The 19699-nt window shown below is 39.6% G+C and overlaps 1 protein-coding gene across 3 annotated transcripts; it reads left to right on the forward strand.

Moving 5' to 3' along the window:
• The first annotated feature begins 777 nt into the window (after positions 1–777).
• LOC116693954 (BTB/POZ domain-containing protein 10) lies at positions 778–19693 on the forward strand. 3 transcript variants are annotated; one of them, XM_032523335.1, is made up of 8 exons: positions 778–970; positions 7754–7998; positions 8172–8493; positions 8927–9029; positions 13868–13988; positions 15751–15948; positions 17034–17144; positions 19170–19693. In XM_032523335.1, exons 2-8 carry the CDS (start codon positions 7812–7814, stop codon positions 19640–19642), a joined length of 1515 nt encoding a protein of 504 aa, XP_032379226.1. In that variant the 5' UTR covers positions 778–970; positions 7754–7811; the 3' UTR covers positions 19643–19693. The 3 variants fall into 3 exon arrangements, with proteins under 3 accessions (XP_032379226.1, XP_032379225.1, XP_032379224.1); XM_032523334.1 differs by having other exon boundaries at positions 778–949; XM_032523333.1 differs by lacking the exon at positions 778–970 and adding an exon at positions 1972–2302.
• The last annotated feature ends 6 nt before the right edge of the window (positions 19694–19699 follow it).

Consider the following 19699-nt stretch of genomic DNA (forward strand, 5'->3'; position numbering starts at 1 on the left):
AACACCCCTCTTTCAGACTTTTAGACTACTTTCTACTTAAAAAAAGAAAAGAAGAAAAAGGTTTTTAGGTGACTGCATGTGTCAGGCTTTTATTAGAATGTGGCCTTGCTCATTTAAAGTTTACCGCAGTGAAGTTAGTTTAATGTTTGACATTCGTCGGTTTTCGCAGATGTTACATTCAATAGCTCCTTTTACATTTTCACTAGGCCTACTTCTTTTTATTTATGATATTTATGAAACTGTCTGATAAACTGGTTTGACGAGACAACGCTTTTGCGTTGTAGGCTATAGGCTATATAGCGCTTTCTTGAACAAATAATGGTAGCTAAATCACTGTCAAAGCTCTATTTACCAGGCTACTTTATTAAACTGAAGGAAGACAGTTGGACCATATTGTTTATGATTTGGCAATGCCTGTATCAAAGGGTATGCATGCCTTCCATTTCAATTTCATTTAGCTTAAATATAAAATGAAATGATATAGGCTATATACTTTTTTCATATGTGGCCTAATTTTGAAATAGCCCTTTTATTTTTATAAGTAGACATATAGGCTATACCTGTGTCATAGTCTATGGTGTAATATGAATAAATAAATGCATGAATGAATTGGATAAAATTGCTTTTAATTATGTTTTTTTTTTTATATTCACAAATGTCACCACTATGTACTGTTCTACATGCACGCTACAAAAGACTTGTGTGCTTGTGTGATTTATGTGTGATTGCGGGGGAGGGAGGGGGTTGTCCCTTGGAATGTACGATTATCTCGCGATATGTTTCACGCGAGTTCCGCTTTCTCAAACCAAAACAAAGAATCCACAGCCAAGTGTAGTTCAAGTAAACGGGGGTTTCTGCGAAAACTCTTGTCTTTTGTCTTACACGAACTTAGATGATTGCACAGCGGACTGTTTCAGCAACCGGACAAATCGTTATGTAACGTAAGGAGGTAAAGAAATGTACTGGGAAGGTAATTAACGTAAACGTTAGCTTAACCTAGAGGTTAATACAAAGTTACCAGGCTAACCAAAAAGTCTAAAATCCTCTTAGCCGAACTAAAGTCAAATAAAGCACCATGTCGAGTGACTTTTGGCTTTTTACATAGTTGTTAAGTTCACTATTCATAAGCAAAAACGGTCGAATTTAATTTTTATTCGGTAACGTACGTTAGCCCAAATATTCTGAAGACATTCCAGACAGAATAAATGTGTCAATATATTTCCTTTAGTGCTAACGTTAACGTTTCGGTTTAACTAACGTTAGCTAACGTACTTCTACTGAAATATAATAAATATATGTTGAAATTCATTAACGTTAGTTACAATTTATGAATTTTCGTGTCATTTTTTGTTGACTTTATGTAGCTTTGCTAACACTATACGAATAATAAATTAAGCTAACGTAAGGTGTACACACAAGCTCAAGCTCTTTCTAAGGTGGAACCAAATTTGGTTATACTTTAACATATCTGGGTCCCTCTGTTTATTGATTTATTGGAACTTGAGGGATAACACGCGTGAATCCTACTTGTATTTATACACATTTATTACAAGCATGTATCGTAATAGTATAGTCTTTTCAATTAATTAGTTTTCACGTTGTGACTGTGTCGTTTGCATATTATTTGATGGATGATCGATGTGTAGCTAACGTGAACGTTAACTGAAAACACCACAGTCAGCTCAGAGTTAGTAGTCTGGAGGTTGGTGTTGTAGTACAGACAGATGTTCCGATGTTTAATCCCACACTGCATGATCTGAATACCTCTAAAATTTGACTCCAAAACTAAACGACGGGAAGGACGGAGGTGACTTATTAATGGCTCCATCTGGATCATGAGGTTTTAATTGGGAGTTTTCTGAGAAATTATGCTAAAGAAATCCTGCGGTTGATGACATAGGCCTACGTATCATCCCTCAATGAAATGCATTAATAGCAAATGGAGAACTCAGAAGTGGGAGCTTACAAGGAGCACGTGAAGGCAGCATCGCTCTGATTCAGTCAAGCACGCGGCCATTCACAGTTTGGTCTCTTCGATGACTCTGTGTGACTAGCCGGCGCGCGTCTTCCTCGCCATTTAGACACATTTAGAACTTTGGGTCGAAGCCGTGGATTTTTACAGACGAGTTAAAATCCAGGTTGAGTGTGCGAAACGATGCTGATGAAGTTGGAAAGTAATGAGCGAGGATGAAGCTGCCGGGAAGCCCGCTTTGTTCGGAGGAGCGCAAGGCTTTTGTGCCTCTGTCATCCCGCAGCTCATCCCCTGCTGCTTTGTCTTCACTTGGCCCTCTGATACCGACCGGTAGGTGCACGTCCGCTTTCAAAGCACCGGGGGTTTAGTTCTGTCATTGTGTTACATACACAGTTGGTACCCGGCTCTTGGTTGTATTTTCTGTAATTATAATAGACTGACTATTATCCTTGACTCATTAGAGAGTAACTAGTGATTATATGATATTTAATGACAGTCTTTTATGTTCCATGATGTGATTCATTCCCATAATGTTCACTAAAATAAGAAAAGGATGCTTTTAATATTGTTGTTGTAAGGTTGTTTTCCCCTGTTAATATTTTGCACCCTTTTAATGGATTTTTAACCCAGACTGCTGCAGAGAGCAGCTTCTCTGCCCTTGCCCGTCAGTGGGTTGGTGTCAGCAGTCGCTAAATAATAGATGGGACCCTCAGCTTGGGCTCTCACCTCATGCTTTTAATAGACTGCTGGGATACATCTTTGTCTGAATAATTGTGACTTAGATGTGTTAATGAACTTGACTAATATTTGTATTTAACACCTTAAACGTGCACCTAGAGCTTTTGTAAGTACCATAAAGGCCATTTACAGCAAAAGAAGAGAGTGACTGTAATATCAAGGGTCCCAGTAACAAGAAAATTGAAAATATGAAATATTTGCCCCCTCTAGTTCTTGGCTTGTGTGAAATCTTGGTTGCTTTATACGTGCATTGCCATGTGAAAGATGATAGGAGCTGCCTGCCCTGAGTGAAATATTGCTGCTTCAGTTCCTTTGTTCCCTATAGCCGGCTGGTCTGGCCACTGGCTGCCTATACTATTTGGCTTGAAGACCCGCTTTTTTATTATTCCATTTATGCCGAGCATTCTAATGTCATTGTAGATATAAAAAAGTATTTATTTAATTATTTATACATATAACCTATTATAATCAGTCATATCTTGCTATCTATCTAGATCACTTAATTGTAGCTGTTTGCAAAAGAATACCTAAATCTTGACAGTATTCTCTTCCATATATATTTTATAATCATGATTTAATGAATAATAGGTCTGACTACTGTGCTATGCTTTTATATGAAGAGCCCCGAATGATGTTTTTTTCACAATTTTCAGTTATAGGCAGTGTAAGTTATATGCTGGGAAGTTGTCCTCTGTGTGTCAGACAGCTCACCTGAACACGCTGAACCGGAAAGAAAGGTGTTTGTACATGCACTTGTGTCTATTTCTACCTTTCCTCAGCTGCTAAGGTGACCTTTCTTCAATGACATTGCAAGATTCTGCAGCAATGTTGTGAAGCTGATATTTTTTAAAAACTGAAATAGCACAGGGTCTTGTTTTACTCTTTGATTCCTGAAGGGTTACCCTTTTGAGTAGAGTTAAAAATGTATCAATTTATTTATTATTTATTTATTATTATTTATTTAACTATATAAATCAAGGCACTTCTCTGTCTGTGTCTCTCAAATATCTCAACAACCATTCATCCGATGGCTTCACACTTGGCTTCCATGGTTGGATATCGGATATTAATCGACTGTGAATGAAACTAAACTATCTTACCATAAAGGTTGAGGGAAAAAAGTGACGATAGCCTGTGTCTAAAGGTTGAGATATCAATAGGATAATCTCAAAAGCCAAACTGTGGCGAATTGAACCACCGCGACATGTTACAGGTTGAGTTTTATAAAAACAAATTCTAACAAACAAACAAATTCATGAGACCCTTTACCTATGCCATACAGTAAAACCTCCTATGACCACCTAGTAGACCTGCTTTCAAATGTGTACTCAGAGCACACACAAAGACATATGTAAAAAGCATAATGTACTTAAATGTACTTAACGTCTGTTCAGGGTGGAGATTTCAACTAATATAACCTGGATAGTTAAATGAATAATGCAACATATTTTAATTGTGATCTTTTGTGAGTAGAATCTGAATGTGCAACATTTTCTGTCAGGTAAATTTAGTAGTACAATGTACTCAACATTGCGACTGCTTTATTGGCATTTTCCTGACTCCTTAAACAACCTGCAGACTGCTGCACTCCGTAACAGCATAACAGCGGCAGTTAAACTGTGTTTCATACTATGACTGTTAAATTTACAATTGATCCGCTGTTCACATGCATGCCGAACCATAGGGGCCGTCTGTTACACTGCTGTATATTCAACATCACAGACGATTTAATGGTCAATAGAATATAGGCCTATTTCAAAATAGAAAACATTACACTTCATAGCATTTTGTATTCATAAACACTATTGTATTATTGTACAAATTTAGTAGTTAGCCTAACTTATGTAAATCACTTCTACATTTAATGAAATGATCTGGTTTTTGGGGTCAAGTGTAGAAGGATGCAAAAGTCCTTACCTCATTAGATTTCATTACATTTTATATTTTGAATTGTTAGGCTACCTGCCACTAGAATGTTATGTTTTCCTTGAATGAAAATCAGAATGTAGGAAATGAAGTCTGGGAGAAGAACCCCACACCTCCTGCTTCATGTGTCCCCCCCCAAAGGCCCATTCTGAGCCAGGGAAACCCCTAATATAGGGTTTGTTTTCATGTGTTGTGTACAAGATATAGTCTTAGCCAACACAAGACAGATGGGGCACCAAAAAATAAAAACTAAGCTGTGACGTTGACTTGGTATAGCTAGCTTAGACATAAGTGGAAATTCAACTTAATGACACTGCATGGTTGATATTTTTGTGTGAGTTCACTGGTCTTGCTACTTCCTGGTCTGCTTTGTATAGCTCTACCCGTCCAATTAGCCACTCAATCAGTCAACTGGTCCAGAAGTTAGGATGTCCGCCAGTATTCAGGGAGCCTTCTCTAATGGTGCACTGAAACAATCAATTGTTATTTAGTAATAAACAGCTTAGTTTCGGGGTCATGAACTGATAGGCGCCTGATTTATTTTGTATTGATGTATTGTGTAAAAGTATATATAAAACCTTCATGCAAAATCTGCCTCAAGGAGCTAAGTCAAGGCTTTACATGTTAGTGGTTTGTTTAAGAGTCTGGCCATTTGCTGTACAGAAGTCTGTTCTCTACGTCACTAACTCAATTTTTTAAATAAAAAATAATCCTCTCTCGTTCTGTCCATCCACCCCTCCGTGTTCCCATTTTCCTTCTCTCTGATAGCCTCTAGCAGATGGTCATCATTATGTTTCATAGCAGCTCTTCTCAAGTGAGCAAGGCTTTCTTAATTACTGAGACCTGGATGTTTCTGGCGTATAAGAGCATAAGAGCATATCAGATAGCCAGCTAAACTGTTGCAGTGGAAGTGAAATGGATACATTCATCAACACAACTACAGGAATGTAATTTATCATAATACAACTGAATAATAATGTAGTTAGAAACGGTTTGGGACCATTATTACCCTCTGTTATATCAATACCGAAACCTTTAGCATCTAATATTGCAGTATGATCCAATTTTTACTCGTAAACAAGCAGTATGTATAATTTGTGTAATTGAAGAAACTTGCGATGACTGGCTACATGCAAAACCATACAAATTCTTTATTTTCTGGACATGGGTACAAAAAGGATCAAAAACAGGTTTCATGTGACTGAAGAGGTCTCGATAATACTTTGTACTGTGTTATTTCGGTCGATAACAAGGTATCGGGTTCCGATACCCAGCCTTATACCTATCAGTCTAAAATTTCTGAAAAAACAGTCTCCATAACAAGTAAACAATTGAGACCCTTTCTATTTGTTGTCCTGTACCGCTTACTCAAGTGTATCATGTCAATGTCTCACATGGATACACACTCCAATGAATGCTGGGGCATTTTGGATGGAGGCTGAGGTTGGGAAATTTGGTGAAAGCATAGTTTCTGCAGCACACTTCTACTGTAATGAGTTGACTTTAGACTTTTTACAGGCTTTCTTCTCGTTCCACAGGTCAGCATTCTAACAACAAACCCTTTACCCTGAGTCATTTTTGCACAACTGTTTGTGTCAGTGTATACTACATGTCTTTGTGCAATCCTGTATTGTATTATGACAATAATTATAATATAGAGTTAAAAAAAATGCACACTTCAGCTCATATGATGGTTTTGGATTCACAGTGTTCAGTTTGGTTAGTTTTTGGTACAGAGAGGGGGCATTGCCAATTGTTACATGCTTTTAATTTATTTATTGTACTGTATTATGTAACTATTATTCTGACTAAGCACATGAATAAAAAGACTCCATTGTCAAATATTTTTTTAAAGAATTTGGTTCTTCAAATAGTGCAAATAAAAAAAGATTGTTTTGTTATTTTTATATAAAAATGGCCACGTTATAGACTTAGCCCATCAACATAACGCTCAACCAGCACTAGACATTTTTGATCATCAGCCTATAACGTTTCAGATCATAATGGAAATGGTGCCACTGTCTTAATAATAAAAATAAAACACATTAGGGGCAAAATAACCCAAACACACTTTGTACACTTTTTTCATAACATATCTGCTTTATTCATTCTATTTTCAGGATGCGCAAATAAATGCAGTTTGGGATGTACTGGGTTGCTGAAATATCGGCGAGAGGGGTTATTATAGTGGCTCAAGTAACATCACTTAATCATATGCTGGAATCTTGCATCCTCCATGACTGCGTGTCTTTTGCTTTAAACCCACCAAATGCTTAGTTATGGATTGGATTGCCCTGTTTAAATGCTGTGCAGAGGTGTTGCTCTTTCCTTCTCCACTCTCTCCTCGCGCTGGCAACAACGTCTTTGAGAATCCTATTGGAAGTACTGCCCCAACATAAGCCAAGTTGCACATTGCTAGCACACAGTCAGTGCTTTATCCACCATTTTTTTCCATCATGGTCAGGTAGCTTCAAATCTGTAGTTTTCTTCATATTATAAGCCTTTTTGACTCACATCTGAGACAAAAATGAACCGAACCATCCATACGTGACCTAGACCGTGACCAATTCAGATTTTTTTTTACTTGAACTGTTCCTTAATCCTTAATAATAATAAATTCTTGAATTGCCTAGAGAGAATCCTATCTGTGCATTGAGTAATCTTTCTCATTGTTCCATGAAATTGTTTCTGTATAATTAGTAGTGTCATCCCACTTCGACTTGAAGTTTTGACCATATCAAACTTTTAAGGCAGTTTGGGAATTCAGTTTGGAAAGCTTTAAAAAAATGGTCTCTTCCGTACTCAACATCAGTAGTAGTAACTTAATTTTCAACATTCGACTGCATCAAGAGCAAGTTGATTGAAGCCGTTAAATAAGAGTTGCTAAGTTGCAAGAAAACGAATTATAGGTATATCAATCCTATAAAAACTCAGTCAGACCACATGACATTCTTCGTTTACCAAACCTCTTTTGATTTAGTCTAATTTGAACACACAATTGTTCCACAATAGTCAGTGAAATGTTTTCCAGTCTGACTTTACAATGAGTTGCTGTTCAGCTGAAATGAAAGACATCCTAACTTTGATTTCCCTTGTTTGCGCTTATTTCTCCATCAGTGACCGTCAGTGTGGTTTGTCAGTATTGGACTGTGACCAGCAGCAGCAGGTCAGCACCATGAGTCTGTACGGGGCTGGTGCCGGTAGCGGTGCCGTCGGTGGAGCAAGAGAAAGAGGAGGAGCAGAACATTACCGGGAGCAACAGCGGCGTTCCAGCGACCGCTCACGTGACTCCTCCCATGAGAGAGGAGAGAGTCAGCTGACGCCCTGCATCAGGAATGTCACTTCTCCTACTCGGCAGCATGGTGAGGAGAGAAGAAAGAAGAAATTATTATTAGTCTTGATTACACAGCCCAAAAGTCAGTTTACTTGCCAAACACGGTTTTGTCCCAATCTCTTAACAACATACATGTACTAATATATTGTTTGACTCGAAGCTTGCTTCACTGGTGTTCATGTGTCCTTCTCTCTCCCATAGACCGTGAACGTGGCGATGGAGGCTCATCCTCCAGATCTTCCAGTCCACGTCCTCGCAGAGTTTCTATTCCGTATTCCCACGTTGGAGGGGCCCTGATTGGGGGACACATACCTCGGCCCCTGGGTCCTCCTGGAGCAGACCACCACTTGAAGACACTGGGCCCTGGACTGTCCGATATGATCTACGTGTATGACCTCAGCAGTAAAGAGGGGCATCGCAGTGGAGTGAGGCTGGGAGAGAGAGTAACGCTTATTGTGGATAATACAAGATTTGTTGTGGATCCTGCCATCTTCACAGCTCAACCAAACACCATGCTGGGCAGGTAATGACTAAGAGTTAGATTGAATGTAGGTAAATAAACTACAAAATAAGAAATAAACTGCATTGAATGCATCAAACTTTTTCAGCATAATATTGCTTTTGCTCTGTTCACCTTTCTCTCCTGTCTACCAAGTGCGATTCCCATTAACTAAAGCAGCGTAAACTAGCATTTACTGTATTAGTGCTGATAGAGCAGTGCCATCCTCCTCTTTTGTGCCGACACCATTTTTATGATTGCTGAACCATAATGTAGTTGTATTTTTGTTTGTTTTTGTTTGTTTTTTGCCATTTCAGCTTTGAAGCAAATCAGAACGTGAAACAAACAGCAGCAATACAATTAGATGATCACCGGTCTGTTCAGATATTTGTTCTATTACCCAGCATCACAAGTTAAAAAAGACCAGTTTTTTTCCTAACGTGTTGTTTGTTTTTAGGATGTTTGGTTCTGGGCGGGACAACAACTTTACGCAACCCAATGAAAAAGGGGAGTTTGAGGTGGCCGATGGCATCAGCTCCACTGTCTTCAGAGCCATTCTGGTGAGAATGCTGAGTTTAGTTCTTCATCTGTGGCTAATGGTTCTAGCTACTCTACACAGTATACATTTCTTTACATCTTTGCTTCTCTTCTTTTCTCCCTCCTCTCTTGTTCCCAGTGAGTTCATAACCCTCCTGAAACATACACTGCATTGTGCTGTGTTCACTTTCTAATTCTCTTTCAACTCATCTCCCTCCATCCTTCCATTCGTATTACACATAAGATAGGTGCCTTAGGAGGTGTCCCCATTAATACCTGACAATGATGCCTCATAGGACATTAACCCACTTATACCATGGTCACATGCCAAATATATATTTTTTAAACCATTAATTCATATTTTAAGACGTTTTGCAATCAAAAATCTAAAGTTTTTCCAAACAATAACTCATTTTCACTGGTTAAGCCTGAGGGTTAATACCTGGAACAATCATTCCTATTCTATAAGGTTCTTATGCAATGCAAACGTACACTGCTCCAGTAAATAGGACAGACCTTAGAATATATATATATACATATAAACTATGAAACAAAATCACCACAGCATCTGATAGAGGTTTTTAAACACTCCCATAGCCCATAGTGTATGTCTTCTTCAATTTCAACTTCTGTTTTCTTGTTCTATTTTTCTCTATTCTATTGGTGACAATTCAGCTATTAACAATGAATTAAAAGTTGCGTGCTCTCCAAATATATTAAACATAATATTCAAAAAATGGTTTTGTACAGAAAGCTAGAAATGTTAATTATACCAGCTTCTTTCTGCGGACTGGTGGTACAGAAATAACAGACCGCAGAATGTTGTGATTAACCAATCACAATCAAGCATTCAACAAAGCCATGTAATACATTTCAATAAAACTACCACCACCTTTCTTGTTCTGTTCCTTTTCTACCAGTTCTTTTCCACTCTACCCCTTTATTCAATTGGTCTATTTTTGCTGCTTGTGCTGACAGGGATGTTCAGCTGGGTCTTATATCGACGTTCTCCTGCTGTTTGGATTCTTCAGTTTAGCTGTGTAAAAGAAAATATTAGGGCTGTCAGCATTAACACGTTAATTGTGATGCGATTAATGGCAATTAAATGTTTATTAAATTTTTTTTAATCGCATGCCACCATATTTAACACTTCACTCGGCTCTGCGTCGTGCCTAACATTCTACTATTTTGACCCTATGCCACACCTTTACTTTCAAGCTGCCTTACTTCCTCGTAACACATCCTACTGCTACAGACATGATGGCAAAAGACAGCAGCAACACAATTCTGAATGCCACTTTTTATTTTCCAAAAGTCCCGGATGGCTCATTAGACAAGTCAAAAGACATATGCACATGTGTAAAGTTGAATTAAAATATCACTGAAGCATGTCAAGCTTGAGTTACCACCTACAAGCTAACCATAGTACAGTTAACGTGACTCAGGTTGATGCTAGTCATCTCAGGCAAAGCACTATTTTGGAGAGTGAGAGTGCTAGTTGCCGACTTTTGGATGAAACCAAATCTAAAAACAATACTACAGCTCTTGCGAAATGGGTGGCAACTAACTGCAGACCTGTCAGCACTGAGAAGACTTGATCACTGGACGTCTGCGAGTAATCAAAATGATTTAGTAGTTGCAGTACAGTAAATAAATAAATAAATAATGAACAAATACAAATCTTGTTCATGTACATAAAGTAACTTTCTTTGCATTCATTTGATTCCCAATCAAGATACAGTGGTAAGAATTGCTGTCCATGCAAAAATAATGTAATTTCAATCCATTAATTGCAATTAACTTTTCAGCAATTAATCGTGATTAAGAAAAAAATAATCGTTTGACAGCCCGAGAAAATATGCAAGTGCTTTGCCTCACGATCAGGATTGTCTGCATCATGTCCTTCCGTCCCATTCTCGTGAACGTGATACCTCAGGATGGCCTGGAGGGTATTTCATTACATTTGGCACAAATGTCTACTTGGACTCTAGAATAAATCAATTTTGATGGTCAATGTCACATTGACCTCACAAAATTCATTTTTGGCCATACCTCAAGGGTTGGGATGCTAATTATGACAATTTCAAACAAAATAGCATGAAATGATGAAGTGATGACATTTGATTTTATATCTAAGGTCAAGCGATCACTCTGACATCATATTGTTACTCTGGCCATTATTCTACACCATAACTCTGGGGCAGACAGGGAGATTGTCACCATATTTCACAATTGGTCAGATACTGAATTTGTGACCCGATCATGGGGGCTCACTTTGAAAACTGTGGTAATTGTATCGATCTTCTGTGCTGCCAGGTTGGAAGATTTTCAATGCTATCCGTTTCCCTGGACATGTTTACAGTGCACACTAATCTTTTATTTTTTTAATGGACTAAAACTAAATAATTATTTATAGGGATAGCATTTTATTGTTTTGTTGCTGTAACAAAACATAAAAAAGCAGTTATTGTAAAATTTGTTGAGCAATGTTTTATATTACAGTCTTCTCTCATTGATAATCTTGTTTGTCTTTATTCACCATTTCATCTGTTAGAATAAATAGTTTTACGGGTGTTGGAGCCATGCAGTATCTTATCAAGTACACCAACATTGGTCTTGAACAAAAAAAAATTCAAAGCTCAATACATTTTATTTTATCGATAATACTGCAATAGTGATATGAGTTTGTTTTTTGTTTTTGTCCGGAGCTTGTTAAAATGATTCATAACGTGTTTGTATTGTTGTGGTTTTTCTTTTCATTTAATTTCTGCTTAAAGCGCTGCAGGTGACCTTTGTGGTATTGTGCAATACCAGCAAGAATGTGTCGACTCAAGGTGTCAACAGCGTTTTGTGTGCTCGTGACCTTGCGAGTTAATTTTTCCAGGAACAACTGGCAAGAACTTTCTCCCTAAGAACACAAGTCCGTTCCTTGCATTCTTGGGATTGAGAAGCACTCCTTGATTCACAGTATGTAATCTCAAAGTGCTTTACAAAGAAAACAGCACATTCTCATGAAATGAATAACTAGTACTCGTAAATGTTACTGCATAAAGCCGGTGCATGCACTTGCTCACCTGATGGGAGGGGCTAAGACAGAGAGGGGAGAGTGAGGCCTGCAGGATGAAGTCTCTCTCTACTTTAAATTCTGGCATTTTGTTTTTATGATTAACAATTTTTATTAGTTTTCTTTTTCAAACAAAACACACAATAGACAACATGAACACATCCCCCACACCTGCTGAACCACCCCACTTATCGTTCTTAAGTGCCCTCAGAAAGTTTAAGTACCGTTTTCTAATGTAGACATTCAATCTTGCACCTTTTTAAATGACATTTATTTTCAAATGCTATCACTCACTAGCCATATCACAAGCACACTCTTTGATTAAAGGCACCCCTTCATTCCTCCATCCTCTTCTGTCTGGCTATCATTTAACTAGTCTGAACCCAGCTTCTTATGTGCTTTTCTATCCCTCAAATAAATAGTCCTAGGCTGAATGCAACCCGGCTCCCTGCAATCAGGTCATCACATATCCCTGTCCAAAATTCCTGGGCCATGTCATAGGGCATGAATTTAAGTAGTGTTAGGTTGTTTGCAAAATGAAAAGAAACATAGATAAAACTGACTACTCACTTAGTTTGCGCTTGTTTATTTTGCAAACACAAAAAAGGAAAACATAATTGTAAGATAACTTTTCTTTTGCCAGAAGAGGGCACTACTGCTCTGCTGACATTGGGGCATCTCATCTGTCTAACAAAGCGAGATGTATCTGTGTGTGTGTGGGGACGTGTTTGGGGGGGGGAGGTTACCAGCACGTTACACGCATACATACAGAATGCTTTATAACAGGGGGGTGTTACCGCCTTTGACTCTTTTCCTGCTTTCAACATTAGCTACATGATTGCTGGAAATACCAAACTAACTTTTCTTTCCTGGAGGCCCAATGCTTTTCAGTGTCTATCATTTCGCTAAGAGGAAACTCAATAAAAAGCCGTTTGCCAAGACTAAATATCAAACAAAAGCCACAGACTATAGTATTAAGTTGCTGTGAGCTGTAGCCTACGTTCACTTCTGAACAGAGGCAGAACACAACGTAATCTCTGAGATTATTCCTTCACAAAGCTGTGCAATGCGAGAACATCTCAGGGCTGAAACGGGCTGACACATCAGTTTTCATCAGACTCACTTAGGGGCGGAAATGGAACATTTTGAAACTCCTTCTAGGCTCTTAATGTGCCTCTGATGTGTTAATGCATTACTAAAGGGGTTATAATTACTTAACTGTGGTTATGGCATAATGCGTTATGGAGACAAGAAAGTGAGGGAAGTACAGAAAAGGAAGTGAGTGATGCCCAAGCTTTCTGTCCTTGTGTGCCCAGTCTTTCCTCCGTGTTTCCATTGCAGCCTTTTACTGTTGGATTAGAAACTCCTCCTGGCAAACAGCCAGTGTGAGTGTCTTATTTGACACAGGCTGCACAGAGACAACAAGAGGATGGAAAGTGGAGCAGGGAGGGAAAGTGACGTAGTCAGCTTTTGCTCTCCACCCCTCCCCCTTCTCTTCCTAGTCTCTCTCTCTCTCTCTCTCTCTCTCTCTAGTGTGACGTCTGTTTTTTACTTTCATCACAGCTCTCTCTCCATCCCTCTCTTTCCTCTTCCCATCCATTTCTCTCTCTCTCTCTCTTTCTCTCTCTCTCTCTCTCTCTCTTTCTCTCTCTCTCTCTCTCTCTCTCTCGCCTGTGTGATTGAAGCAGCACCAATAATGGCGTCTTGTTTTTTCTCCCATGCTTTTGTGTACGCATGAACGCCGGCCATTCTGCCCATTTATTCATTTGTGTGTGTGCGTGCTGCTGAAAATGGCAGGATTACTACAAGTCGGGGATAATCCGCTGCCCTGACGGCGTTTCCATTCCCGAGCTGAGGGAGGCATGTGACTACCTCTGTATCTCCTTCAACTACAACACCATCAAGTGCAGAGACCTCAGTGAGTACACAAAACTGTACATGTGGCTTGTTTAGCGGTTGAATTACTGTCTGAACTGTGTAGAGCTGCAGACTGATGTAGTTGCTGGTTTTGGTAACACGTTTACTTTGGCGAGTCTGAAGCAAAGGTTGTTTTCATCATTTTTGTATTACTAAATTAAGCAAAAAAACAAACCGACGTTGCCTGTGTTTGAAGACAGAATGTAGACATAACTGCATATTTTGCATATAGTCAACCCACTACCTTATTTTAATTTTAATAAATGAAAACGTTAGCAGCAATAATATGTCCACAACACAGCAGACAATATTGTTGATAGACATAAATATGGCATTTACTGCAGCTGTTATTGTGAATATGACCATCTGTCAGGACTAAAACTAGGCATAGACCTTCCAGTTGTCATCATAAGTGCACAGTAGTCTAGATACCTGCATAATAGATTGTGACAGGCTCATGTGGCAGTTTGTTCAATGTTGTTCCATATTTGACGTACTTGTGACAACATACTGATACATGGAAATGCCATTTTGTTGTTGGTGCACGTCCATGTGCATTTATAATATTTGTGCATGTTGGTGCCTCCGAGTGTGTGGGAGAAACAGCTTTAGCTCAACAGCCGTGTGTGTGTGTGTGTGTTTGGCTCTGAGAAGGTAGTGATTAGCTTTGAGATCTAATGCTTGTTAAGCAGTCACATAACCAACCAAGGCATGCAGGTTTTATTATTGTACTAACAGTATGTGGTTTTTCTGGGTTTTATGTCATTAGTTGTTGCTTTTCCGTGTGATTTTTGTGGTTAATTTGAGTTTACTTTAAATCAATCTTTGCTAGATAGACCCAAACTAAGGCTGCACATATAAACCACGTTTTCTGTTTGTATATTTTAAGAGTTTGAATTCAGAAGTTCATTAAATTTACATTTATTATGTTTAAATGTTTAAGCAGCTCTACACAGTGTTCTTATGCTGTATGTGGCATGAATGTAGCCAATTGTACCTCTGACCACTTGCTTGATTGGGTGATCACATTTTTTGGTCTGAGTTTTGTTCAATCTAAATATAATAGTTAATTTAAACTCATGTTAAGGTTTAGTAGAAAGAAATGCAGGATTCCAAAATGTCAATAATACTTAAGTGGACATGCAATTTCAGTTTCAAGTCTGATAGTTGAAGGAGGTAATAAGGACAATAGTGATTTAGTTTCTGTAGTGGTACCCAGATTATGTAGCCTGGAAATCCAGACCCATTTGAAAATCTCACCGGACGCAATCGGATAACACTACGACCAATCACAACAAAACACAGGGTGACTTATTCAGAGCCCCGTACGCTTGGCTACCAGCGGGGTAGCTGGTAGATTAAACTGTTCTCATCTGTTTAGTGCGCCTCTGCTCCGCCTATATCAGATACACCGATGTGATTGGTGCAGCTTGGCTACAAATGAGCGGCATTACTTGATGCTAGAGTAACTCGCAGAGCAAATTCAAATTTAGCTTTCCAGGGTACATAGTCTCAAACTTTAAATTATTAAATTCCGTTCAATTTTATTTATACTATTAAAACATAACTAGTTATCTCAAGACACTTTACAGATAGAGTAGGTCTAAACCACCCTCTATAATTTACAAAGACCTTATAGAAATAGTACTTGGCTATCCTATTTGTTGGAGGAAAAGTAATTGATTCAGCGGTGTTCTACATGCTGCCCTCTCTCTTTTTGTTGTCTTCTCTTAAACACGAATATCTTCATGCTTCTTCCCCAGGCGCCCTAATGCACGAGCTGTCTAATGATGGGGCCCGGCGTCAGTTTGAGTGTTACCTGGAGGAGATGGTGTTGCCGCTGATGGTGGCCAGCGCTCACAGCGGAGAGAGGGAGTGTCACGTGGTGGTGCTGACTGATGACGATGTGGTGGATTGGGATGAAGAGTACCCTCCACAGATGGGAGAGGAGTACTCACAGAGTAAGATATTGTCACCATCACAGTACTGAATCTGTTACCAAAAAACCCGGTTAAGATGCCTTCATTTATGAAATCCGGCGACAGCTCTGCTCTTATTATTAGTATTGAAGATTCATTGAAATCCAGTCACTCAGACCATATTATTTTTGCAGAGTGTACGGAAATGTGCCCTGGGCCACATTGAAGGACCGCCTACACAACTCAGAACAACGTACTTATTCACTAGCTTTGTCCATGACTTCTGAGCTATAGTAAGCTCTGTAAATAATACAAACAGCTAACATGGGTTAGGTTTAAGTAGGGTTAGTTAACCGGTCCTAGCTAACTTGGTGGACCTTTTATTTTCCAACCTCAGACAGACGCCTTTTGTTTAAAAGTATCATCACTCTAAATGAGTTACTCTCTATCAAAGTTACGTTTTGACTTTGGTGCATGTCGGTTAACGTTCATAACTTTGGCTATTATGCTCCTGTTAGCTGGGTGTCTTGCTTCAAGTCTAATTATTTCTGTCTTGGCTAATTATCTAGTTAATGTGCTAATAATGCTAATGTATAATGTTAAATAAAATATTAGAATTTACTCACTGAACAAAAAGTAATGTAGCGCAGACTTCTAGAAAGGGTCTTCTAGTACAATTTAAAGCACAGCAAGCCATATTATGTGTCAGATATTTGCATTTCTCCTAAAGGCACACACACAGCCAGCTACTCAAGTGCAGTGACTCAATTAATATTAGCTGAAATAACCAGCAGAGCTGCAGCCTAGCTAGTGAAGTTTCACAAGGGCGTCTATGGGGATTGACTCCCCTTTGGAGCCAGCTACAAGTGGCCACTCGATAAACTGCCGTTTCTGGCACTTCCCTATTGGCTTGGAACACTATAGCAACCATAAACCTAGCTTGAGACCCCTCGTGGAGCTGTCAGGGAAGTGGAAAAAGGAATCTGTAGGAATGTCAACAAGTATTGAGAGACATTGAAAGTATTGGTCTTTTTGTAAGATTGAATGCAGATAACCAAAATCTTTAGCCGTTGCTGAAAGTGATGTGGTGAATTGATGTATTAAATGGCCCTCTTTTCTCCCAACAGTCATCTACAGCACCAAACTGTACCGCTTCTTCAAGTACATAGAGAACAGAGATGTGGCCAAGTCAGTGTTGAAGGACAGAGGACTGAAAAAGATCCGGCTGGGAATAGAAGGTACAGAGTTTTTTTCTAAATCTAATCTAATCTAAAAAGGACTTTACAATCACACTAATACATGTAATTGGTACTGGGGAGTTTTATCTGTGTTTCTGCTTTAGAAATGGAAGTCTGGAGATTTTAAGAATTCAGTAGGGCAATCACAATTTAGGGCGGCTGTGGCTCAGTGGTAGAGCGGTTACCTGCCAATTGGAAGGTTGGTGGTTCGATCCCCGCCCCTGCAGTCATTGCCGAAGTGTCCTTGGGCAAGACACTGAACCCCGAGTTGCCCCCGGTGCTGCGCATCGGAGTGTGAATGTTTATCTGATGAGCAGGTGGCACCTTGTACGGCAGCCCCGGCCACAGTGTATGAATGTGTGTGAATGGTGAATGTATCCTGTATGATGTAAAAGCGCTTTGAGCAGTTGTTAAGACTGGAAAAGCGCTATATAAATACAGCACATTTACATTCACTATTTTGCAAATAAGCCATTTCACAAGAATAAAGCTCTGTCATAGCTTGGCTGTTTTATAACTTGGCAGTTCATTTTCACATTCACAGCATAACACAAACAAAATATGGACCTAACATATTTCAAAAATGCAAGTAAAACAGTTTTGTGTGGCAGGGCACCTTTTTTAAAGAAAAATACTGGAACTTCCCCCCCAAGGCCACAGTGGGAACCTTACTGAGCTTTTAAAATATGATTTGGCATCACTACATGTCCTCACACTGGCAATGAACACCATATAAGTGTCAATAGCTAAATTCTGAGGCAAGGGAACACCAATAAAATGCTCTCTAAAAGTGTGTTTTTTGTTACAGGTTTTATGAAATGTCGAATTCAAGCAGCAATATTTTGACGTTTTATAGTTGGTTATGTGCCGGACTATTTCTTGGGCAGGACCAGTCACTCCCTAGAGTCTTTGAAATGTTACTTGTAAAACAAGGAATATTTTAATCGGTTTTATACTTGTGGTCAATTAGTGAGCTAAAGAGTTGCTTGTAGCTCCATTTTATAACCTTTGGACACAGCTTCTTTTTCCTCCAGTTACCAGTCTTTATGCTGAGCTAAGCTTACCGGCTGCTGGCTTCTGCTTCATATTTACTGTATAGCCATGAGAATGGTACCATTCTTCTCATCTAACTCAACAAGAAAGCAAACAAGTGTATTTCCAAAATGTCAAAATATTCCTTTAATTCCAACAGACAGCTGTAGTTGTTTCCATAAATACGCTTTTTTAGTGTTATATAGTTTTTTGTGTATGTAAAAATAGATGTATAAATTTAAAAAACAAAACACATCTCACTCTAAACAGAGCTTTCTCTCTCAGAGACAGCACTTTTTCTTAACTGCCTAAAAACAAATTGAAATTCCTCAATTAGTGATGTCACTGATTGAGAATGCCAGTCCAGTTTTTCATAAGTCCTGCCCAAAGAGCTCAACAATAAGGCTGCATGATTTTTTGTTTTTTCATCTACATCTTGATGTGTGCATGTGGATATTCACATTGCGATGTTGACACTAAAACTTTTTGCTACTTGATAGAAAAGTAAACTTTCACCATTCTACATTTTACACGATTGTTACCAGCCAAGCCTTTCCCTTTAAGACAGGTAACCATGTGGGCAACATGTGTATGTGTATGTGACGTAACGTTAGTCCAATGGGGGTTGTTATCAGGGTTGCCAGCTTAGCAACTTTGTCGCTAGATTTAGCTACTTTTCAGACCCCCTTAGCAACTTTTTTTCACGAAAGTAACTAGCAAAAAAAATCTGTTGACTTTCTGTAAAACGGAGCTAGTATTAACCAGCGAGCATGCAAGGTATTTCTCTCCTGTGGCCGCCAAATGGTCACCTCTCTCTTCTGTTCTGTGACTGAGGAGCAGAGGAGCAGCCCCTATCCCCTCTCCTCATGTGCAGCAGCACTGCGCACAGTGGGTAGGCAGGTAGAAGGGGAAGGGGAACAGGGTGCGGGGCCGATGTAGGTAGGAGAGAAGATGAATGTTCTTCTTGTAAATGTTTGTTCTTGTTTTCTCCAGGCTACCCAACCTATAAAGAGAAGGTGAAGCGGCGTCCTGGAGGTCGTCCAGAGGTCATCTACAACTACGTGCAGCGTCCCTTCATCCGTATGTCCTGGGAGAAGGAGGAAGGGAAGAGCCGCCATGTGGACTTTCAGTGTGTCAAGTCCAAGTCCACCACCAACCTGGCTGCGGCGGCTGCAGACATTCCCCAGGACCAGCTGGTGGTCATGCACCCTCCAGGGCCACAGGTGGACGAGCTGGACACTCTGCCACAGCCACCGAGGGTCAACAACCCCCATCAGCTGGGGCTCGGACAGGGACCGGAGAACAATGCGGGTCCCCAGCTATTGCAAGGCTACGAGGGCCCAAACCAGCAGGCTCAGGACACTACGCACAGCCTGTCCCACGGCAACCAGCAGCATGGCGGCAGCTACACTCAGGCCACATACCATTACGAGCCGGACCCAGACACACCGTCACCCTCTGCATGAGACTGGCTGCACACACCCTCCCTCCACTGTTGTGTTCACGCTAACAGCAACAAGTGC

Source organism: Etheostoma spectabile, chromosome 8, assembly GCF_008692095.1.
Source record: "Etheostoma spectabile isolate EspeVRDwgs_2016 chromosome 8, UIUC_Espe_1.0, whole genome shotgun sequence".
NCBI classification, from domain to species: Eukaryota; Metazoa; Chordata; class Actinopteri; order Perciformes; family Percidae; genus Etheostoma; species Etheostoma spectabile.